The sequence below is a fragment of the Pteropus alecto genome, unplaced genomic scaffold (assembly GCF_000325575.1).
Source record: "Pteropus alecto unplaced genomic scaffold, ASM32557v1 scaffold98, whole genome shotgun sequence".
NCBI lineage: Eukaryota > Metazoa > Chordata > Mammalia > Chiroptera > Pteropodidae > Pteropus > Pteropus alecto.
Window position 1 is genome coordinate 19,047,275 of NW_006443570.1, and position 24,737 is coordinate 19,072,011.

General features: G+C 48.3%; 1 protein-coding gene across 5 annotated transcripts in view; it reads left to right on the top strand.

Annotated features, from left to right (window-relative positions):
* KSR1 (kinase suppressor of ras 1) overlaps positions 1 to 24,737 on the top strand; it is a 157,425-nt gene that overhangs the window by 93,738 nt on the left and 38,950 nt on the right. For all 5 annotated transcript variants that reach the window (XM_025041576.1, XM_025041574.1, XM_025041575.1 and 2 more), the window contains exon 3: positions 22,424 to 22,571. In XM_025041576.1, the coding sequence (XP_024897344.1) occupies positions 22,424 to 22,571 (148 nt within the window). The remainder of the gene's footprint in view (positions 1 to 22,423; positions 22,572 to 24,737) is intronic.

Consider the following 24,737-nt stretch of genomic DNA (forward strand, 5'->3'; position numbering starts at 1 on the left):
GGAGAGCAAGCGTACCTTATGCCAGGTGTCAGAGGTACAGGATGGCTCTCATGGGGCATAAATCAATCAATCCTTGACAGGAACAGTTCACCCAGTCAGATCTTTTAAATCCCTTCTATTCTAAAATTAAAAAGATTGGCTATTGCTATTGTTTTAAAGTAATATGAATTCATTATATATAGACACTTTGGAAAGCAGAGAGAGGATGGAAAAATCACATTCATATTCTCACCACTCAAGGAAAGTCTGTGATCATTAAGATTTTGTTATTATTTTCTTTTTTTAGTCTTTTATTTCCCTAATACTTAAGTGTTTAAAAAATTCTAATGTGCAATCTAGTAAGGTAGTTACTAGCCAATGCGACTGTTATTATCGTGAAATGATCTAGGCCACACTGGGATATACTGTAATTTCAAAGACATAAATTCAAAGATGTGCTGAATTCTGAAGACTTAGCACAGAAAAAAGCAAAATATTAATAACTTTAGATTATGTTGAGATGATACTATTTTGGATATATTAAGCTAAAAATCTTATTAAAATTAGTTTTATATATATTTACTTTTTAAAATGCAGCTACCCAAAAATCAAAATATAAGTCTGCGGCTTGAATTATATTTCTGTTGGGCAACACTGGTTTAAATCATCCTGAATACACAATTTTATATTTTGTTCTTATCATTTGACGTGATAACCAGCATATTTTCCCCATATTTTCACACTTAGTAAACCTTTTTTTTTAAGTAGCTGCATAATATTTGAGTATATGTGATGTAGTTTACCAGGCAGAGGTTAATTCTAGTTGTTAGCTATTATGTATAACATGGTTGTCAATATTATTTATAAAGCTATTTATATATTTAGGAATTTTCCCTAGGAGAGATTCCTGAACAGGAGGTGACATGAACATGAAAGGTTCCTATCAGGGGGGAAGGGGGTGAGAGGAGGTGGGGTAAGCCGGGGGAACCGCAGAGGAGCTCTCAGCACCTTACATGCTCCTGGCCTTGGCCCCAGCGGCCCTCATATTTGTGACATACGCCAGCCTTTAAGAAGCTGGCAGAAAGGAGTTGGCCAATGTGAAGGTTCAGGGAAACTGCTTTGTGGGATGGTGGTTCCTTGAGCATTAAGTCACATGGACACATGCACATAATATGTGTAACAGCTCTCTATCTATCTCCCACCACCCCGCCTAACAGTTTTCTGCTGTACAGGAGGGAGATCCCAACATGTAATGTTTAATCTATGGTGACAGATTTAAAATGATGGACTTGGAGACTATGAAGCATTGAATGGTCCCTCCATCCCCTAGCCCAGCCTCAGCATTTACCCCTCCCCTCCCTAAGATCTCAGAAATCAAAAGCAGTTTCCAAACACTCATGTGGAGGTTACAGTTGAGGACACAAGAATCCTACAAGATCAGTGACTTGCCTAGCATCTCATCAACATCATCCCTACTTGACAGATGAGGACTGCTGGGTTCAAGAGGCCACAGACTCTATGAAGGTCCCAGAGCTAGTAACGGGGGGGCTCGAGGTTCAGACACAGTCCTGCTGGATTCCAAACTATACCTTCTAACCTCCTTTATTGCGCTTAAGGCCTCTTTGGCAGATGGCTTAGCAACTTGAGGGATTTCCCTTGGATCTCCAGAGATCCAAAGTGTGTAGGGGACCCGGCTTTCCCCTTGTCTGTCTTTAAGACAAGAACCAGGTCCCATGGACCCCAGCCACAGGGGTTGTTTGGCTCCTGGAGAGCCCTTTGGTGGCAGCAGGGAGGGCAGTCTCTCAGCCAGGCCCAGAGGCATAGCAGATACTGAGTCAGGTGATGTTTGAACAACCATGTCATGAGTGATAGGTCAGAGCTGGGTGGTAACTGAGAGACAGGCTCATTTGTATGCAGGAGTCAGGCAGTCAGGAGAGCCTAAAAGTCAGATGTGGTTTGGAAGCCAGGGTGCCACGTGATGTGGAAGGCTGGGGCAGAGATCTCTGGGGATGGGGAGGGGTCGGGGTGAGATAACAGGAACGCCTCCAGCTGCCCAGTGACCTCTCCAGTGACTTGCAGATCATGAGGCAGCTCTGAAACTAACAGAGCTCTTGTTCTTCCCCTTCCATACATATAGGCATGTTTTCTTCGCATTTTATCCTCCCATTTCAGAAAATGGTAGCATTATCTACCCAGTTGCTCAAATCTGAGAGGCCTCCCTGATTCCTCCCTTGCCCTTACTCACATGTGCAGTTCCTTAGTGAGACCTGTGGGCTCTGCCCCAAGACATACTGCAGACCTGTCTACTTCTCTGTGTCCCTACCACCGACACTATGGTCCAGGCCACCATCCTCTTTGCCTAAGCTCCTGCAACAGCCCCTTAACTGTCTCCCTACTTTATCATTTACCCACTTCATTCTATTTTCTACACAGCAGCCAGTAAGAAACATAAATTGGATTATGCCATTTTCCAGTGCTTCTTATTTCTTTCCAAATAAACACCAGATGCTTCACACTCTTTGGCCTCTGTCTGCCTTTCTCTGTCTCATCTAGCTGACCCTCCCCTTTGCTTTCTCTGGTCTGACTTTTGTACTTGTTCTTTTCTCTCCCTAGACTGGACATCATTCTAGTGTCAGGTCCATTGTTACCTCCTCTGATCTAAAGCTGACTCCCACCCTCCAGTCTCTACCAGTGCACTTTGGCTGATTTTCTCAATGACACTGACCACTTTCTGGAGTTGTCTAACTTATTTGTTGTATATGGTCTGCCTACTCTCCCATTGGAATATAAGCTCTCTGAGACAAAGACCTACCTTCTCTGGGTTGTTTGCCACAAAACCCACATCGAGTATTGGTCCGGATCTGACAATTACTTGTTTGAGAGGAAGGAAGGACAAATCTCCTCATGACATGGTAACTGTCACGGGTTTGGTCGTGAGTGGGTGGTGACACAGGTTACTCCAAGACCTGGCTTTTAATGTACTACAAGAAAGGCGAGTATAGGGGCCATAGCCTTAAAGATCTACCTCCCCGCCATACCCATTTGCCCATGAGTCAATGTCTGTAAAGAGTGCTGGGGGAGTTGCTGCCCCCAGGGGAGAAGAAGGCTGACTGGGCCAGTGCCCTACAGAGTCCTCGGAACTCTTTGGCTCTCCCCTTCTGACCATACCGACACCCCTTCATCCACAAAGGGGTTGTTCTTCCAGGAGCCCAGTCAGGACCTCACTGGGAGGCCTCAGTAGTCTCATTATTGGACTGCACCATAACTGCAGTGGGCTCCCAGGGCCCCTCAGAGCCTCCTGCTCATTTTCCTTCCAAGCCGACGTACATAGAGCACATCTGGCATGTCGTGCTGTATATTTGCATGTTTCATCCAGTTGCCCCAACATCCCTGTGGGGCAGGTACCATTTCTGCCATTGCACAGTTGAGGAAGCTGGGGCCCTGTGGGGTGTACTGACTCACTCGGGGAACCTGGCCAAACCCTTTCACCTCCCTAAGTCTCAGTTTCCTTCTCTGTAAAATGGGAGAATACCATGTGCTGCTTGCTTGCTGAGACAGCTGTGAGGGTCAAGTGCTTGGAGGCACTGTGGTGTTTATTGGGGTGGAAAGGGAAAATTCAGGCAATTTCCCCACCTTTCCTTCTCAGCTGCTGTTATTTCCTGGCGAGAGCCAAACCCAGCAGAGACCACTGGGTCTCTTGCATACTGAGCAGTTTTAAACAGCTATCTGGGAGTGAAAGGGAGGGGACATGAACAGAAGACTGGGAACAGAGGCTGGCCAGAGGCAGTTTTCTGAATCAAGAGGCAGTGGAAGTCGTTCCGGGGCTTAAGACAGAAGGCAGGCGGCACATAGGACAGACTGGAGTTGGGCCAAGGGCCCCTTCCCACTCCCTGTGGGTCCCAAGGGCCACACTTGGGCATCCTCACCATCCTTACCAGTGGGGCGAAGGAAATGAGGCAGGACGGAGTGTGGAGCCGGAGGAGGCTGGACCCAGCTACCTGAGGGTGTTGGGGAAGCAGCCAGCAGCTTTCTGCCTGGGTTTTAAGAGCCACAAGGAATCATTGGCTGGGTGTCACTTCATCTTCCCCAAACAAACTCTCCAGACCCTTTTCTAAAGATTGCTCTGTGTCTTCCCTTCAAATCTCACATTGGTTCTTGGGCCCATGCCAGAGTATTCTAAAGGTTGGGAGAAGAGCTGTTTCCTTTAGTAATCCCGGGAAATGGAGATGGGGCTGCCTGTGCTTGGCTCTGCTCCTTATATGTGTTTCTCCTTGCACATGTGTGGGAGCACAGCGGTGGGGCCCAGAGTTAGAGGGCTCCCCGGGCACAGGCCTCAGGCCAGCCCTGGGCTATAAATCTGTTTTATTCTGTTTCTTCACCTCAGACAGTTGTTTGGACTCTGACTGACACCCATCTGACACCACTCACCCTAGGCCCTGTTGAATCCTGTGCTTTCAGTGAAAATTGGTTCTAGAAGTGGCACCCATCAAATAAAGATGCCAATTTCAGAAACCAAAGTTCCAAAGAGCATAAAAACCTATGCCTTTCCAAGTTGACCTCAGAGATAGAATCTTTAGACTTCTAAATGTCATCTAAACCAAGAGTCCCCAACCCCCAGGCTGCAGACCGGGACCAATCTATGGCCTCTTGGGAACTGGGCCACACAGGAGGTGAGCGGCAGGCCAGTGAGTAAAGCTTCATCTGTATCTGCAGCCGCTCCCCAGCTCCAGCATCACCACCTCAGCTCCACCTCAGATCATCAGGCATTAGATTCTCATAGCACCAGTCCGTGATGCCAAAGAGGTTGGGGACCGCTGATCTAAAACACTGTTTATTTTCTTAAATAACCATTTTGTTTTGGAAGAGTTTTAGATTTATAGAAAAGTTGCAGAGATAGTACAGACTTCATCCAGTTTCCCCCATCGTTAATATCATACATTACCACAGTACATTCGTCAAAACTAAGAAAACAACATTGGTACATTACTATTAACTAAACCCCAAAATCTATTCACCAATTTTTCCATAAATGTCCCCTTTCTATTCTAGGATCCAGTCCAGGGTACCACATGGTTTTTATTTTCATATAAATTTGTTTCCCTTTTTTATTATAGTTGCTAAAATAGGGTCATGCAATGTATATCATTCTGCAAGTTTTAATCTCATCTCATCTGAGTGTTAGTACTTACAAATCCATCTCATTCTTCTTAATAATAAGAGATAAGATTTCTTCATGCTATCTTAGGAATGACTGTGTTTGAGGGGTGCCCACCTGCTCACATAGAGACATACATAGAAGGCATTGGCCTGTGCCCAGAAGAGGCTGGGTGCCCAGCAGCACAGCACCTGGCCTATGGGAAGCCCTAGACAAGTATTGGGTGAAAGAGTGACTGAAAATCACTGTAGGACGGAGCCTGAAGATACCAAACTTTAAAACGGGGTCTCTTATCTATCTGTCCTTTTTGTTGTTCGTGTTTTGTGGGGAAGATATCCAAATCCATGATGTCTGACAGTTAATACTTGACAGTTTATCCCAGGGTGCTCCGCAAGGCCTCCGGAGATGATCTTTGTGTGGTGGGGTTTGTCCCCTCAGCTCTTCAGTGAGTTCCCTGCTGATCTTAACACTTCATGACAGGAGCCCTGATTTTTCCCTCAGGAAACTACACACATCATGCTTGTATATAGCCATGTGTGTGTGCATAATTTCCTTCTTCCTTTTCAATATTGCCTTCTTGGGGTCCGTTTCTCTAGGGTTATCTAAATATTCTTTCAGCTTTTGACTTTAGATTGTGGTCACTAGTTTGTGGTTATAAAGTTTCCAGGAAATAATGCCTTTCTGCTGGACGAAGAGCAGGGAGGGATGTAGAAGTGGCCACAGGGTGCTGGTTGCACTTCTCCGTTTCTGGGGTGGACGAAGGGACTCTGCTCTCTTGGTTCCCTTCCTCTCTGAGTCAGGTCTCAGCCCTCTGCAGCTGCAGAGTCTATCGTGATGCTTCTGACATGTGTGGCCTTTGATTCCTCCTCCTTTCCCTCTTCCGAGGATGTGGAGACGGATAGCTTGGGAAATGCCTTCGTATGTTAGCCAGCCATCAGACCTTGGTCTAGAGTGACACTGTCCAAAAGAATTTTCCGTGAAGATAGAAACATTTTGTGTTGTTCTGTCCAACATGGTGGCCACCAGCCACATCTGGCTGTGGAGCACTTGATATAGGCATAGTGTGGCTGAGAAACCAAAATTTAAATTTTATCGTAACGAATTTTAATTTAAATGGGCATATGGCTATTATATCGAGCATTGCAGGTCTGGTGCCTGCCCTGGTGGGGCCTCGTGCTGAGAGCTAGGATGCTAAAGACACTCCCCAGTTCCAAGGGCTCACAGGCTGGAGTGAATGCACGCGTCAAGAGCGGGCACCAAATGCCCTGACTAAAGCCGGCCTGGGGTCTGTGGGAGCAAGCGGGCAAACTCAGCCCGAGAAGGTCAAGGGAAGATCAGCACCTGGGAGGGTTTCTCTGAGAGCCAGGAGCTAGCCTGGTGGGAGGGGGAAGAGCACACCAGATGGTGGGAGTAGTACCTGCAAAGACCCCGAGACCCTGAGCAAGGTCTGAGAAAGCTAGTGCTGTCCTCACAGGAAGTGTTTGCAAGGGCCTAGTCTGGGAGGAGACTGGTGAAGACACAGGATGGGTTCACAGAAAGCACAGGGGTTGGGGTTTTATATGGGAGATCACTGAACTGTGTGTGGATTAGAGAGAGAGAGGACATTAGTTTGTTTTAAGAAAATAAAACTCCTAGCAGTGAGAAGGCCAGATTCATCATGAGGATGGGTGAAAGGTGAGACACCACCTCCTGATGGCGGTGTAGGGATGAGGAGCCTCCTGCAAGGAGGCAGGGCCTGGAGGGTTGGAGGAACTAGGGGACGGCCAGGAAAGTGAGTTTAGAGACAGGATCTCTTTCCCCTCCCTAGACATCTACAGTCACACACTATGACTGTTTCCACCCCCCTCCACCCTTCCACAGGTTAAAAACTAAAAATCACAGCTTCATGTTCTGGCTACAGCTGGGGAAATGATTTCAGAGCCTGCTGGCATGGAGCCATTTTTTTTTTCTTTAGCAGCTTCCCTGTTGGAAATTGTTAAAGGAAGTGGCAAGTGCTGGATGGAATCAGTTCTAGCAGGCAGGGGTGGGTGCTGCAGAGGCTGGGATTCCAGGGCCGGAGCCACGAGCCTCAGTATCCCCTGAATAAGCTCTCGCTGGTGGCGTTGTTGAATGGAAGATGGATGTGGGTCTGGTAAGGGGTTTTTGTTGTGGTTCTAACTGGGCAAGGTTCTCTTTCCCCTTTTGTTCTATCCTTGCATTGCCATGTTTAAAATCAAGCCTTGTTTTGGGGATGGAAGAGAATGCTGTCTGACCTCTGCCACCACCTTAGTTTCCCATTGGCTGGGAGTGGTCCCGGCACAGGCTGTGCGAAGCAGGAAGCTGTGTAAAATGTGGCTCCTGGGTACAGCTTTAATCCACATGAATCTGGTTGCCCTTTTTCCTAGCTGGGCCACAGAGCTCTCCCCACCTAGGATAGGGAGATGGGTGCCAGGGCAGTGGACTGGCATGCTGGTGTAACCCAACCAGTCAGGAAAGAGCCAAAGTTGGGATATGGAAGGAAGGAGGCAAACTAGGTGGCATTTTATGTATATCACCCTATATAATTCTTATACCTGGGGTGAGGTGTGGGAAGAAACTACGATCCCCATTTTATAGCTAAGCAGACTGAGGCTCAGAGTTGTTGAGTGACATGTTAGCATTACACAGGTAGCTGATAGCTGGGCTGGGATTCAAACTCATGTCCTCATGACACCAAAACCAGGCTTATTCTTTCCCACATGAATTTGTCATCTGACATCTTACCCAGAATAGATGAGGCTGGGGCTACCATATGTAGTTGTGTAATCAAATCGAGCTTTCTCTCAATCTCCCCTTCCCCTCCTCATTCTCCTCCCTTCACTTCCCTCCCTCTCTCTCTCCAACTGCCCCCCTCTTTCTTTGTTCCTCCCTTTCTTCCTCTCTCCCTCTGTCCTTCCCCCTTTCCTCACTTTACTTCCTTCCTTCTTTTCATATCCATTTATTCTACACCCATTGATCACATACCTTGTACCCAGATTAATTATCACAGGAGATAAAATATGAACAAAATACAGCCCCTGGGGGGCTTACAGGGTGGTGGGAGGTACACATCTGCAAATAACCAACGATGCACAGCAGAGTGACAGGCCCTGTGGGAGAAGCATCTGAAATGTGGCAAGACACAAAACTGAAGGCCTGCTCCTGTTTCCTCCTGCTGGTCCAGCCATCCGCTTTCTCAGTAAGTGCGCTTGCCATCTGCTGTGTGCCGGGCTATTCCAGGAGCCGCACCAAGGTACTGTCCTTGTGGGATGTGCATGTGCCACACTCTCCACCTGAAGAAGTGATTTGTTTTTCTGGTCTTGAGCCAAAGTGTCCTCTTTTAATCTTTGAGAGTAGGGGTGCCCCTAGCTTTTAGAAGTCTGAAAAATCATGAGCATGACTGTTCTGCTTAGCCCTATACTGGTAAGCACTTTTGAACAGTTAGCCCATCTCCTTACTCCATGGATTTCTGAGCTGCCAAGTCCAGTGAAACCTGACCAGACTGGAAGCACTGTGCGGGCAGGGACCTAGCTGTTTTGTTTACTGCTCTGGCATAGAGTGGGTATTCTTGTTTAATGACTGAATTCCCATGAGGTCATCTAAAGAATTTTGTTCTCTTGGGTTGAAGTATCTCAGGAGCTCTCATCTGGGATTGTGGACATTGAATTCAAGCAAGGGTCTCTGTGGGAGGTCTTTGGGCTGCCGATGGCCTGCTGAGGCCTGAGATTCCTGAGCCGCTCTGGTTTCCATTGGCGACAGACTGGACTTGTGCAAGATGGTGTCCGTAGCCTTGCTGTGAGATGGCTCTGGCTTAACATGAACCTTAACCTGCTGTAGGACCATCTAGCTCCTGGGCTGTCAGCTTGTGTTCAGTCCCTCCTCCTCCAGGGACTGCCTCAAAGACAGGATTGCTCTAGAACAGATCTGGCCAGCTCGATATGGGGACATTCTTGTGTCAACATTACACTTTTACTTTTATAAAGCAGAAGTCTTCCCTTACTGTCCTTTTTTAAAAAGTCAACATATATATTTCAGCCACCCTTTTTTCCAGCTATATGACTTTGGGCAGGCAGCAAGGTTGGAAAACAAGATTGCTAAGAGCATGACCTCTGGAATTAAATGACCTGGAACCCGGTATAGGGAGGCAGACAAAATCTTAACTTTGTCACTTGCCAGTGATGTGATCTTGGGCAAGTCCCTGATCTCTCTGAGCCTGTTTACTCACATGTCATTTCTGATTCCTTCTGCTTCCTCGACCTCCACATTCAATCGACTAGAAAATCCCACTATCTCCAAATATATATCACCAATCCATCTATCTCTGTTTTCACCACTGCCACCTCCCTAATGCTAGCTACTGCATAAACTTACGCAGTAGCACCTACATTGCTCTCCATGGGCACACTTGTCCTCCCCTTTACTTCCTTTTTCATGAGCCAAGAGAGATTCTTCTTAAAACCCAAATCCAGTCATTTCGCTTTTCTAAGTAGTCTTTAGTCTTTCATCAGTGTCTTGTTGCACTCAGTGTAAAATCCAAACCCCTCATCATTATTTTCAAGGCTCAGTGTCTGCTTCTTTCCACGTTGTCTCCTGCCCTTCGTTACTCTTCCCCTCAGGTAAGAACACGTCAGGTTGTTTCCTGTCATAGCCTAAGGCCTTTGTATGTTACGTTTCCTCTGCCTGGAAATTTCTATACCCTCACAGCTTGTGCCTTCTTATCCTCTGACGGGCTTAGAAGTCAGCTCTTCAGAGAGGCCACCCTGTCTAAAATTAGATGCCACTCATGCCTACCACTTTATCTCAGAATGCTATTTCCTTTTCATACTTATTCACAAATTTCAGTTACATACTTTATTTTTGAATTTGTTTTTTATCCTGTGTTTCCTATCAGAACGTAAACCCCCAAAGAAAAAAGACTGTATATTTTGTTTGCTGTTGTAGCCCAGTGCTGAGTAAAGTTCCTGGCACACAGTTAGTATTTAGCTGTCTCTTGACTGGATGAATAAATAAATAGATGGGGGAATGACATGGTACCAGGGCACAAAGTATGACTTACTAAGTAGCAAATTCTAATACCAGTTGGCTTAAGCAAACAAGAGACTTATCAGCTTAAGTAATAGAAGTCCAGGGAAATCTGAATGCAGGGGCTCAGATGATGCTGTTAGGACATACTTCACAGATAGGCCCCTTCCACACGGCAGGCATGAAGGGTACCAGCCACAAAGCCTCACTTCTTTTTAGCATAGTAGTAACAGTGCTTGCTTATGGAAAGCTTCCCCTTAGAACTGTAGCTGAAAAATTCCAGAGAAGGTTCTGATTGGCTTGGCTTTGGTCATGTGCCTGTATCAGAACCAATCACAGGGCTAGGAAGACGGAGAGCTCCAGTTGGCCCAAACAGAGTCATGGGCTCAGCCCTTTGGCACTGTGGTAGGGGCCCTGAAGGGTCAGGGCCACCTGCACTCCAGAAATGAGTTTTTAGAGGAAAGACAGCCCTGCTGACAGAAGAGACATTCACAAACAAATACTGTTGCTCCCTCATATAACAATAACAGTTGCTACTGCAGCACCCCACCTACACCCTTACCACGGGCTCTCCATGGGGATGGGTCACTAGGCTTTTCCCTGGGGGTTTCAGGAGTGACCACTGTACCCCACTTCCCATCAGTGAGCAGAACCCTTGTGTCCGTGTGGGAGGCAAAGGGCCTCAGGCTCAGAGATGGTGTGTCAAAGGCCTAGACCCTGGGGGTGGTCAGCAGAGACTATGTTACTAGCATATAATAGGTGAGCCTACCTCTCAGTTGTTTTTAATAACATTTTTCATTTTCTTCACTATGCAAGTAATAAATATTTATTTTAGAAAATAGAGAAAAAGAAAATAAGTCATTTATAGTCCTGTACAGCAATAATCATTGCTTCTTGGCTTCTTAGATTTCTTTTTTTCTTACTAGGCAGTAATTTATATGTATGTTCATTTTCAAAATGTGAAAAGTACAGAAATTAAAGAAAATTATAATACTGTCATTTATTGATGGTTTATCCCATAATCTAACTATTCAGAGGAAATGCTATAAACAGTTTGGTGCATTTCTTTCCAGTCAGCCTTTTTTGTTCGTTGGTTTGTTTTCTTCTCTTTTTATATAGTTTATTCATGAATTTATTCTATAATTCTTTAGTGAGTGTCCCCAGTGTGTCTGGAACCGAGCTGTGAGCTTTACGTGGAGTGTCTCATCCATTCCCACTGTATGAGGAGGTTTCTTAGTCCCTTCGGGCTGCTATAACGAAAATACCAGTTTCTGGTATTTTGTACAGACTGGCTTATAAACAATAGAGTTATGCAGGATGAGAAATCCAAGATCAAGCTGCTAGCAGATTCAGTGTCTGGTGATGACCTACTTCCTGGTTCATAGATGGTTGTCTTTCTGCTGTGTTTTCAGGTAGCTCTCTAGGGTCTCTTTGCCCAGGGCACTAATCCCTGTAAGGCTCCACACTTATTACCTAATCATCTCTCAAAGGCCCCGCCTTCAAATACATCATTTTGGGATTAAGTTTCAACATGAATTTTGGAGAAACACAAATGTTTAGTCCAGAGCAGGAGGCAATGCTCTTATCCCTAGTATACAATAGAAATAGAGAAACTAAGTGACAGTGTCACTTACCCAAGGTCCCCTAGATGGGAAGTAGTTGAGCCAAGATTCACATCCAGGAGGCCTGGCTCCAAGCCGGGGTCGTGAAACACATACACACACACGCATACACTTTAAATTCTCATAGATAGGACCGTGTTGTATAGTCCCTCTGTGACGCCTGAGCATCTTTCCTTTTTTAAAAATTTAAAGTGACATTTTCCAAATTTAATTACAAATGTTCATTGTAGGAAAATTTGAAAATATAGTAAAACTCAAAAAAGAAAATAGAGTCCCCCCACAATCCCATCCGGCCACTGGTAGCCAGCCACTTAACTTTTACATAGTTTGTTCATTTCTATATAGTTAAATTCACTGTTTTTGTGTACAGTTCTCTGAGTTTTGATAGCCGGCAGTTCACACGGATTTTCTTGCGGGTGTCCAAACCACCCAGCCCCTAATGTGTGAGAGCTACAGAGAATTGGGGCAGTTGGAGTTCATATGGTGGTGGGGGGTTCCCCACATGACTCACTGGGAGGAGGGAGATGATCATGCCTTGCTGACTCAAGTCAAACTTTTTGGAGGGGGCAGTGAGGCAAGGAAAACCTCTCTGTCTTTGGCCTGATATCCTGGATGCCTGGGTCCCTGACCCCCACTAGCGAGGCCCACTGGAGCCTGCGTGTCTCACACCCAGCACCTGCTCTGGGAGTTATGTGCTGACTCCCCAGCTCCCAGGCACAGACTATTTTTGGCTGCAGTGACTGTTCACTGCAGTCATGAAAACAAAAACTCTCCCTGCCTCGTCCTTCCCCGGGACACTGCCCCAGGGGCAGGGGCTGCTGGGGTCCCTGGGCTCAGGACCCTCACCATGCATTGCCTGTGGAGCTGGGTGACGGCCAAGGCTGCAAGGGGCAGGGGGACCCCACCACCCGTGGTACTGCGAGAAGCACGAGGCCTGGACCAGCCTGGGCTGGAGGGTTGTGAGGTAGGCACTGGGGTCTAGGATCAGGCGGCCTTTCCATGAGTTCCTGGAATGGGTATATTTGTCTGTGCTCTGAGTCCTTGCTTTGCTAACTGTAGAACAAGCCTGGAGAAATCAGCGTGTTGGGGTAGAATGTGACTTCCATTTCATTATTTGACTCCCTGTCTTTCTTGTGGTCAAGTGGCTGGGGAACCAGCAGAATCTTCCTGAAATAGATCTTCCCCATCTTTCTAGTGAATGGATTTTGGCCTGTTTGTGCTTTTGGTTTGAACAGGGCATGCATTTGTTTTGTGCCTACTCCCTCTGTAGGGAGCTTAACAAACTGGGGTTGTACAAAGCAGACCCAGCTCTGCCTCTCAGTGCTTCTGATGAGCCAGGCCAGTGAGGCCAAACCGTGTAGAGGCATGAGCGCTAACTGCAGTTACGTGGACCAGGGTCCAATGCGGGCACCATCACTCACTTGCTGTGTCTTCTATGAGTATAATTCCTCTAAACCTTGCTTAGCACTCATTTTCTTAGCTACCAAGCCATTGTGCCCAGGCCATTTCATGGGTGGCAATAGTACCACCCATGGGTGGCAGTAGTTGTTATTTTTATGATTAGACTGGTTGTGAAAAGAGGAAGCATGTTGAGAAGCTGAGTAAGAGTCAGTGTGCCACAGCCCTGGGTGGGTCTAGCCCTTGTCTCAGAAGCTGGGTGTTTGGGTGTAGCTGTTGATGTGGGATTTGCTTCTTTTCAAAAAGAAGAAACATGTGCGCTGTCACCAACAGGAGCATGGGTGGGGGAAGGCAAGATCGTGAAGTTGAAGATTTCCTATCCACCATCTTCTGAGCCACCAAGACATTAGGGACTTGCCAGGCTCCGGGTGAGGCCATTGCTTCTGCATTCCACAGGGCTCTGAGCCCACGAGGCGAGCACATGTCTTGGCATCCCTTGGCATCCCTTGGGCCAACGCCTCTGGGGATGATTCTCAGGGCAGACCTCAGGGAGGTCTTCCCCTTGGCTCACCTCTTAGAGCAGCTCAGAAAACCTGGCAGGAGTGAAAGTTTTACATCCAGGTAAGGAATACCCACTATGGAAAATGGTGAGCTCTCCAGGGGTAGGATGTGTTCTGGTGTTGGTCACTGACAGGGCCCCGGTTCTGGTGCTGTTGTTCTGGGTGACCAGGCAGGTCCCCATCTCTCTCTGAGCCTCGGTTTCCTCCTCTGTAAAATGAGGATTGTTGGACTAGATTGGCTCTAAGGTCCTTCGAACTCTGCCTTTGACCTTAGCAAGAGAAGGGTTTCTCTCCTGTTCTCTTCCTACCCTCATGAATATCTGTTGGCTCCTTTCATGCCCTCAAACCCTAGTGACTCTGGTGACGGCCTCCTTGGCTTGAGTCCTGGCTATCCACTTAGGGCTCCATTGGGCTTCCATTGCTGTCGTGGGGCAGGAGTTGTTTACAGGGTTTCTGGAAAACTACAGAGAGAGGCTGCCTACCTCCACGAACTCCCAAGAGATTTTGGTCACCTGGTTGGACACCCATGGGATAGCTCTAAAACAATGGGGCCCTTGTCCACAGGCAAAGCAGCCTGGGTCTCAGGTCTCCAGCTCTGGGCTCCCTTCCTGCAGCCCAGTGCCTCTCCAACCTGGACAAACAACCCAAAAGAACAGATCACATGCTGTACGCTGGGACGTGCCTCTCTGGTGGAGGGATCCGTGACTTGGCTCCTGGCCCCAAGCGGGGCCCACCAGACCCCAACACTGGGGCCAGGCATGTGCCAGGGCCCTAAGCGAAGTCACTGTCCCTGAGGCCTGTCGGCTAATCTATTCATTCTCTGGCTGGTGGGCCTCACTGGCTAAACTCAGAGCTGTTGCTCTGCAGAAATGGAGGAGGCGGGAGATGGAGACAGTCGATTTGTCTGGGGATCCTCTCTTTAATGGTTTGTTTGAATAGGGTAGACTTAGAAGGGGGAGAAGTTGGGGACCGGCAAGCCACAAAGCTGGCTGCAGACACGGCCACACCCAAGGGCCCCTGTTTATTTCTGTCAGTGTCTTTATTCTCAGGAGAGCTGAGATTCCCCACGGGGAGGTAAATTTCAAGCCAGACCCCGTTCCCTGTACCCTCTGCATAAGATTACCAAGCATCCCAGTTTGCCAGGGACTGTCCCAATTTAGGGCTACTGTCCTGGAGCAGTTACTCACGGCTCTCCCTTTCTCTCTCAAAAGTGTCCCTGTTGGGGTGGCACAACATACACTTGCCCTCCCTCTGGAGCCTGGATGGCAGACGTGGATTTGCCTCCAAGCCTCTTCTTTTGTGTCCCCCTCCTGCTGATAGTGTGCTGTGGGTCGGATGGGGAAAGACATGTCAGCACAGCAGGAGCTGAGAAAGAAGGAGCAGTGAGGCCCAGGGCCACCAGGAGATGGAGCCCAACACAGGGGATGTGTGTTTGTCCAGTGGACAAATGACATGCTGGATCAGGGGTTGCCAAACTCTGGTTTTTCAAGTGATTTTCATATTTTTAACTGGTGGAAAAAAAAGAAGAGTATTTTGTGACGTGAAAATTAAATGAAGTTCAAGTTTCAGTGTCTATGCTAAAAGTTTTACTGGAACACAGCCACACCCATCTGTTTACATATTGTCTGTGGCTGTTTTGGTGCTCAGAGTTGAGTAGTTGTGACAGAGACCATATGGCCTGCAAAGCTGAAAATATTTACTCTCTAGCCTGTTCAGAAAAAGTTTGCCAATTCCTACACTAGGTACCTCAGGGTTTATAGGAAAAAGAATGGGACCTGGGAGGCAGCCACAAGACCGCTCTCCAGGAGGGTGGGGCCAGCTACTTGGGGTGATGGCGGTAGCAGAGGTGACAGCAGATGCTGTCTGAAGCTGGAGAGCAGCCCCTCCTTCAGAGGGCATGAGGGAAACTGAGGGGGAGTCCCAGGGGCAGCTGAGGGGATTAAGAAGGAATATCAAGAGAAGACCCTCTGGGAGGCCTCCTGCAGCTGCTTTTAACCCCATTGCTAGAGCTCATCGCAGCTGTGTGGGGCAGGGCAGGGTGTGGAGCCTGGACAGCCAGATGTGATCTGTGATGTCAGATAGACCTTGCCCTGGGAAAAATAACTCAGTTTATAGAGCAAAGAAGTGGGTAACAGCACAGGCAGGGCAGGCTGGCTGGGACTAGGTAGAGATGGCCATGCCTCAGCCTCACCAATCAGGCTGTGTGGCCTTGAACAAGTTACCTACCCTCTCTGAGCCTTATCGCCCATCTCAGGATGTAATGAGGCTTGCATGCGCTGACCTAGTTCATCTAGCAGGAGATATGTAATAAATGTTCATCACTCGGCCTTTCTTAACTCCCCCACCTCCTCCCCTTTGACCTGCATCCCTCCACCTCCACACCCCATCTCTCCACTGCATCATCTTTCTGAGGCTTCCAGGCCCAGACATAGCAATACACAGGCCAAAGGCAGCTACTCCCTGAAGATTGCAGCCAGGCTCCCCACTCTGTCAGCCCCAACCCTGCCTTGTGGGTGGGAGGGAGGCAGGCACTGGTGTACCAGACAGGACATCTGGGACGTCTGAGTGCTTGGGCTAGGCTAGGGTTGAGTTGAAGGAGGGTGGGCCTCATGAGAGGACAGGCAGAAAGTCAAGCCCCAGAGTGCAGCCCTGTCCTGGGCTACTTTGGCCAGACTTAAGGCTCCACAGCCTGTCAGCCCTCATGGTTCCCACCCCCCAGAATTCTGATTTGATTGGTTTGAGGCACAGCCACAGGTAATTCCAGGGTCCCACCAGGGTTAAGAGCCACTAATCTGATCTAGCCAAATCCACTCATTTTATAAGTGATGAAACCAAAGCCCAAAGAGAGGCAGGAACTGACTAAAGGGGAAAGGGGTTCCATGGACCAAATTTGACCCTTCTTTCACTGTGCTGGCCGCCTGGGAGGTAGTAGAGAGAAGGCCTCCGGGAAGTGGTGACTTCTCCCAGGAAGCCTCTTCCTTGTTTCCCAGGGCTGGGATAGTAAAGAGGCTGGACCCAGGCCTCATCCACAGGCAAAGCCAGTACCCACAAGTTGTCTGCTGATCTCCATGGAAACCCCAGGAGGCTGCCTGACCTAACCCTCACTGCCTCAGCCCCTCCTGTGCCTCCTAGAATATTCAACTATTATCCAGGTCTCACCCCTCTTTCTCCCCCACCCCCAATGGTGGGAGCAGGCAGGAAGGAACATCTGTCAGGCGCTCCCTTGCCAACTGGAGGTGTGCAGGCTCCCAGCCTGGGCTGCCATAGAAATCCCCCTGCTCTTTCCTCTGTCCTTGCCTAGAACCCCTTTCTCACCCCCTTGCACCCTGGCCTTGCAGGAGTGTGGGGTCCCGTATCACCATCCACAGGGTTTTGGGAGTCCGCCTCTCGTATGACCAGTTCCCAGGGAAGCATCTGTGGTGGAGGTTCCTGGCCCTTAAATTGACCCCAGCCAGGGAAGCTGGGAGAGGCCTCTGTTCACACAGACCAGAAATCCAGGTTCTGCAAATGGACCTTAAGTGCTAGCAGCACTGATTGGGGCAGTTTACTGACCATCTTATGCTCTAGGACTAGCAAGCTAAATAGATACACAAAGTATAGGTTTGCTTCTTGGTCTTCAACCCAGGACTTCATCTGAATGCTGACTTGAGCTGCCACAAGTTCTTATGTGTGTCCCACACACAGGCATTGAAGCCCCTGGCATTTCCACTGTCCACCTGACTGACCACGGCAGGCGTGGATGGCTCTCGGTGTAAGCCGGCACAGGTTTCTAAGTATAGACCCCAGGCAGCCCCGTGGCTGCTGGTAAGTCCCAAGATACCATTTGATACCCAGCCTGGCCTACGACACCGGCCAGCTGCTGAGGGGAGGGGGCAGCCCACTCCCTCCTTCTTCTACAGAGAACAGAACCAGCAGTTTAATTATCACAGGCTGAGAGTGACCTCAGTGCCCAACTGACTCTGTCTAATTATTCTCAGAAAGAGTAATTTAATGTCCCCCACTAGAGAACATCCATCGTGTCTTGAGGGGATGGGAAAAGTGGGAGCCAGTGTTCTCTGGAGCTCCCGCTCTGTCCCACGTTCTCACTGCCCTGCTTCTGCTCCCGTGTTCACTCGAGGCTCGTAGGAGCCCAGGGAACTCCCACAATGTGTCCTGCCTTCTTGGTTTCTAGTTCATATTTTCTTCTTTAGACAGGAGCTGGAGGGGGTTGGGGGGCAATGATTCCATCCTCAAAGTGTATGGGCTCTCTGTCTTCATCCCTTCCCCAGAACTCCAGTGTATGGGCCCTTGGCTTTGGGACAACTTGGCATCTTCCATGTGCCTGCAGGAAGGTGGAAGGCCTTTCTGGGGCCTTGGGGTTTCTCAGACATGAGAGGGTTTCAGAGCGGCTCCACCTGCCAGGTTGTCAGCAGGCCTGTGAGTTCACCTTCAGCAGGTGGTTAAACAATTCCCTAATTTGCTCTTGGTTGAAATTATCCAGAAAATTTGTGCGTGCACTATTGAGGTCTGAAATAACTTCCTAACTCAGACTAGGTTGGGCCTGTCACCGTGGGTGGACGAGTCATATCTCTGTGTAAGGTTTGGGGGAGCCAAGTTGTTTGGGGGGGCATTGCTTAAATTGTGATAGGAGGTGATAGCAGGGCCACTCCAGGGGCCTACGCAGCCACTAGCCCAGCCTAGGTAAGAGCTGGGGGATGCGGGTTTTCATCGTATGCTGGTCCCCCTGGTTCCAGCATGCTTGCCTCATGCACTCTCTCCTCTTGATTAAGTTAACTTTGGGTCCAAAGTCACTCATAGGAATTGGAAGACTGGGGCACTTTGTTCTCACGGTGGGTCCCAGAGCCATGGCGGGCGCCTCACGGAGAAGGCCTGGCTGCCCAGTGATATGTCGCCCAGGGTACTTGCTGCTTGGCTACCATCCCTCCCCATTTACCTATAGAAATAACCCTTTAGAAGTCACTGATCAGACAGATCCCTGAAAGGTGTCAGATTCTCCACATGGGGTCCCCACGAGAGGGTCTGGGGGCCTGTGTAACCATAGACACAATTGTTTGGTCTGCACAGATTTGCATTAGTTGCCACCATGTAAAAATCAGTCATTTTAAAATCAGATTTCTTTAAAACCAGAAGATCTGGCACCGCTCCCATAGCCTCCCCTTATTCCCCAACACTGAGTGAGGCCAGAGGCTGGGTTTCTCATTAGCTTCGCCCTCGCTGCTATGAGATTTCTTATTTAGCAGAGGCAAGAGAAGTGTTTCTAGTACTTGTATCTCCATCAAAAGATAGATCAAGGGGGCTCTGTCCCCGCTGACCTCATTTCTTCCCAAGGCCTGGCCTCGAGGCTGTGTTTGAGACCCTCACTCTACCAAGTAACTTGCTGACTGGTGGATAGCCTCACTGATCGAATTTTTAGGTAGAATTAGATGGTCCCTCTCCCCAGTTCAGTGATCCAACCCTGTAAGGAAGAGGGATTAGAGAATAGAAAGAATAGTAAGAAATCATGGCTGAGCACTCTCATTTCATTGATGATGCGGAGATCACACCCCAGGAAGCCATGTGTGCCCTGGGGGGAGGCTGGGGCAGCTCCAATATAAATGGGACCCTGAATCGGCTCTTCTGTCCCAGGATCCCCGCTTGCCCCCCTCCCCCCAATTTTGTTCTGTCAACCCCTGGTTTGAATTGGAACATAAAGAGGGTAAAGGAGGGAAGGGAAGGCAACGCCTTAAACTGCCTTATTCCGTGGGGCACACTGATGATCTCTGAAGCCTCAAGGGAATGAGAGAAACTTTGCAGGTAATTTGAAGCTATAAGAGACTGCCTTTTTTTTTTTTCTTTTTCTTTTTTTCATTCATTTTTTTTAATGGAATGGATTTGAACATATTCTGTCTTTTCTGTTTTTTAGGGGGTTACTTGACTTGCCAATTTCCATTTTACAGTATAGTTTTGTTTTTTCAGAAAGCGGGTAGAAATTAATTCCTTTAATATATTTGAAAAAAATCATTTGAGTAGCTCGAGCCCAGAAAGATGACTTAATTCTTGAAGAAAACAATATTGAACTTGTATCAAATTCAGCTGCTTTGATTCAGCAAGCCACAATGGTTAAAAACAAAGGCTATCAGAAAATTTTTGGATGGTATCTACGTTTCTGAAAAAAGAACAGTTCAGGCAGGCTGATGAATGAGGTCTAACCTGTCCAGCTGCAGAAACGCCAAGATGTCAGATGATTCCTTGGACTTATTCGTGATATTTTAAAGACGCGATAAAAGTTGTGTATTCAAAAAAAAAGGTAGCTGCTGCACCTCCAGGCTTTGCTAGGCTACCAAGTGACAGCAGGACTCATTGAAGGAGCCACGGGAACGGCACACATGGGTTTCAGCTCTAGCTCTGCCAGATTGCCTCGTAGGTCTGTGAGCCTCAGTAAAATGGCCTTCTCTTGATGAATTGTTTTGAGTGAAGATAGTATATAAAGCACTGGCCATATTGTACTGGCAAGGAGTTTGTAATAATGAATGTAGTTATGATGTTTAAGAAACTGAAACTGGTGCGGGTGGGGAGGAGAAAAAGATAAAGAAGGGCAATCGCTACTGCATTATAGTTAGATTTGGGGATTGGATTTCCAGGCTTCTTGGAAACCTGCTGAGTCATCACAATCTTGGGACAATGTAGGAGTGTCGGTGGGAACTGAGACCACTCCAGGGAGAGGTGAAGTTGTTTTGTGAAGTTGCGTAAAGGTCAACTTCACTTCCATTTGTTGGTGGCCAGACAATATTGCCAACTCGCTTTTCATAGTAAAATGAGGGGAAAAGATATCACGACTGCATTTTCCGATGAAGGGTATTACTGAGGGCAATCAAGGAAGACGCACTGATGAACAAAAAGCTTCTGCCCTGGGATCTTTATCTAATCAGTTCCTTCTCGGTGCTGTTCTTATCATTGGTTTCCTGTGACGCTCTAGTTTTATCGTCTGGAAGGATTTCTGACAACCATGGGTTTGCCAAACCAATGATGAGCTTCTTGGTGCTTTACTTGTGTGTTTATTTCTAGTTGTGTCTGTGAATCATTCTAAACAGCTATAAGATTATCATCCACAACCCTGCAGATCGAAAAATATACAGACGAGACACAAAGGTGGGGAGGGAGGGACATGGCCAGACTCTAGGTCTCAGCTGGGGCCCGGTGCCACCTCCAGACATTACAAAGCCCCCCAAACCATTGCCCCCAATAAATCATAGCCAGTATCTTCATCAGGTTCAGTTTTGACACTTGAATCTAAGATTTATGGCAATGTGGATTGACTGACAATAACATTATTCTTTCAAAATAAAATTAGACACAGCTTGCTAAAATCATTGAAAATCAACCTAGATTCTCAAGAACCGTGAGCTTTATATGAATCATTTGATGTAGGATGTCTGGTCTTCCCTGTTACAGAAAATCTGAAAAATATAGAAAGGGGCCAAAAAAGGGGGAAAAACAGATCTTACCGCTGGTTCTGTATCTCTCTGAGTTTTCTCTGTGCTGGGCCATATCTTATTTTGCAGTGCAATGACTTGTTTTTGTGTCTGTCACCCTGCAAGCCCCTTGAGGCCAAGGACATGTCCCATTGTCCTGCGCATCTGCTCCAGGCTTGGTATCACATATGGCTCAAAGTTGTCAGAGCCAGAGAGGTTTCTTCACTCCTTGATGAGAGAAAAGACCACAAGCTTTGAAGTCAGTCAGGCCTTGATTCAAATATTCACTCTTTGTATTAGTTTTTTGTTGCTGCGTAACAACTGACCACAAATTTAGCAGCTTAAAGCTCCCCTCATCTATTAACTTAGAGTTCTGTAGGAGGAAGATTAGATGAAGGAGCCCAGGTGGGCTCAGCTAGCTTCCCTGCTTAGGATCTCACCAGCCTGAAGCTGGGGTGTCAACCAGGCTGGCCTCTTACCTGGAAGCTTCAAGGAGAAGCCAGTGCATTCAGGTTATTGGCAGAATCCAGTTCCTGGTGGCCATAGGTCACCCTTTTCCTTGCTGCTCTGCCAGGGGGCCACTCTCTCTCTCTCTCTCTCAGGCCACCCACATTCCTTCTAGTGTGGCCCCTTTATCTTCCAAGTCCACGTGGAGTCCTTTTCATGCTTGAGTCTCTAACTTCCTCTCTGCTACCTTGAACCTCTGAAAGGTTTTGACTGAAAACTAAATTAGGCGAGGTAATTGTCTATACAGTTCTTGGTGAGGATTAATTCTCTCTAATCCTCCTCTCGCTAAGCCAGTTTTAGTTGAAATCTATCTTGTCTGATTCAGATATAGTACATCAAAATTGTAAAGGGCTGTCTTTATTTCAAGTACTTGTCATTCTAAAAAATTGTTATGATTCATTATTTGGGGGGGGCAGAGGAATAAAAAGAAACAAAAAGGGCAACATGCTCTGATCAAAACTGTTATGATTTTTTTCTTCCTTCCTTCCACCCCTAACCCTAAAGCTTTGGCATCTCTACTTCAGCTGCTGTCTCCAGGAGCGCTGGGGGTGGGGGCAAGAGCCGTCCTCCTGAGTCCTCAGACAAGTGGTGGCTCAGGTCGGAGGCCAGCCCAGCAGCAGCTGGCCCCTGCCACTCAGCCGGGGGGCCCGCCCTGGCCAGGGGGAGAATGAGGAGGGTGCTGGGGCAGCCTGAGTGCTTACGGGATCTCTGCTGTCCCCTCTGCTTTCTCAGGAGATCCTCCAAGAGCTCACGCTGGACGCCCTGCTGGACATGAACGAGGCCAAGGTGAAGGAGACGCTGCGGCGCTGTGGGGCCAGTGCGGAGGAGTGCGGCCGCTTGCAGTATGCTCTCACCTGCCTGCGGAAGGTGACAGGCCTGGGTAGGTAGGGCCCGCCTCCCCAGAACCGAGGCCAGCCCCATGGGCTCCCTCTCCCTCCACCTCGTCCTTGACTCTGGCCTTCTCTCCCCAGGCCTGGCCTGGCCTGGTTTTGGGGGGCACAGCCTTTGCTGAGGTGGATGTTGGAATGGGACAAGGGTGGCTCAGAGTTTCTGGGGCAGCTTGGACAGGCCAGGGCAGACATTCAGAAAGTGCATGATGGGCCCTACCTGAGATGGAGGGTCTCCCTAGTCAGAGGGCTCCCTAGTCACAAGACCGGCCTGGCCAGTATAGACACAGGGAAGCTTTGGTTATTGTTAGAAGCCCCAAGCTTGTCTGCTGGGTAGGTGGGCCCTGTGTAATTGCCCCTCTTTGGAGCCTATCTGTTGGGCTCTCTGAACCCTGCAGCAGATTTCTGCATTCCATCCCTCCTTCCCACCCCAGCTCACCCCCAGCCCTCTCCCCACCTTCTCCTGTCCCCATCGGCTGGCTGGGCTGTGTGCTCACAAGGCATATACTGATTTGGGCTCAGCTTCAGCCAAGTGGGATTCAAGACATTGTACAGTGTTTCAGCTGTGTGTCCATGGCCGCTGTAGGCAAAGGGGTGTAATCCTGGCCTTACGATGCGTCCCTAGGGAATTATTTGCAGGCTTTCTAAATCTTGCCTTGGAAACAGCTTCAAATGCCCTGACTTAATGCTCCTCCAACCGACCACACAGATAAGGCTTTGAAATGAACCTAAGGAGAGGAATTAGCCCCAATTTTTAATTGTCTGAGCCACCTGTCTTATCTCTGGTTGCATGAGGCTTAAGGAAAGCACTGCTTGATTCCCCACTGCCCCCCGAGAGGATTGGGCTTAATTTCTTCCTTGGTCCCATTGTACAAAGTCCTTCTCTGAACCCAGAGGCCATATAGAGGGCTTCACTCAGTTCAGAAATCCAACACACCATACCTGCCAGCAGGTGCCATGGAAAAAACATGGGACGTGGTCAGCATTCTCTTCCTCATACTTTACAGAGGAGACGGCCCAGATTGGGGAAGGGACTTAGCCAAGGACACACAGCAGTTAGTGGCAGAGATGAGATTTGAGCCTCATTCTTTGATGGTAGTTGAGTTATTCCCATGTTGTGGAAGTTTAAAAGTACTTGCCACCCAAGCTGAGATCTTGGGGTAACTTGTCAACCCTCCCTCTGTATGCCTGAATTGTAAAGAATTGTGGAGGTGACAGCTGTTGAGTGGTAACCTATTTGTGTTGGGAAGACTGTTGTCTGCCCATCCTGGATGCCAGGATAGGGAGATCACTAACTTATTAAGCCAGGCACTTGACACACATGCGGCAACACCCTTTAAAGAGGTGGTGGTAAGCTCCTTTAGTAGCTAGAGCATCAGAGGCATTGAGTGAGTTGTGGCATAGCTGGGCTTGGAACTCAGGTTTCTTCCCCAGCGGGTGCTTTTCCACTATGCCTCAGAGGAGGTCCCTGGGGAAGGGGTCTTTTCCAGGTCCTCTCTCATTCAGTCTCAGCTTGTGACGTCCCTACGTCCCCAAGAGGGTCCGTGCCACACCTCATCCAAATGGGTCTGCCCAGTGGTGGACACACTTCAAGGGCACCTGCTGAGACTGGCTGGGTACCAGTGATCACCCTGTCTTTCAGCTCGTGCTGGCAGAATCTTCACTGCACCCAGCAGGGCTTGTTTAGAGCACCTAGTTGTAATAAAAATGGACTATGGAATCAGACTGCCTGGGCCCAGCACTCTGCTCGGCCACTTAGAGCCCATGGGACCTGGGTCAGTTATTTAACCCCACTGTGCCTTAGTTTCCTCATCAGTGAAATGGAGATAATAACAACACCTCTCTCATAGGGTCGTTGTGAGGATGAAATGAGTTAAGGTCAAGTGCTTAGAACAGAGCCTGGTGCATATTAGGTGGTTTTTTCGATGTTGAAGGCATTCCCCTTGCCATCTCTGGTCTTAAGAAAAGTGAGTGGAGGATGGTTCTCTGTGAGAGTGGCTGATGAACAAGGGAAATATGCGTGCTGATATTTCCTGTCCTTCATCCCTAGCAGACATCACTTATCAATCCCAAGCTCTTCCTACTGAAGGATCATTCTCAAGAGCCACTGCCAATTGACTGGTGTTGGCAAGACCCATTTGTGATCCCTGAGCTGGTTC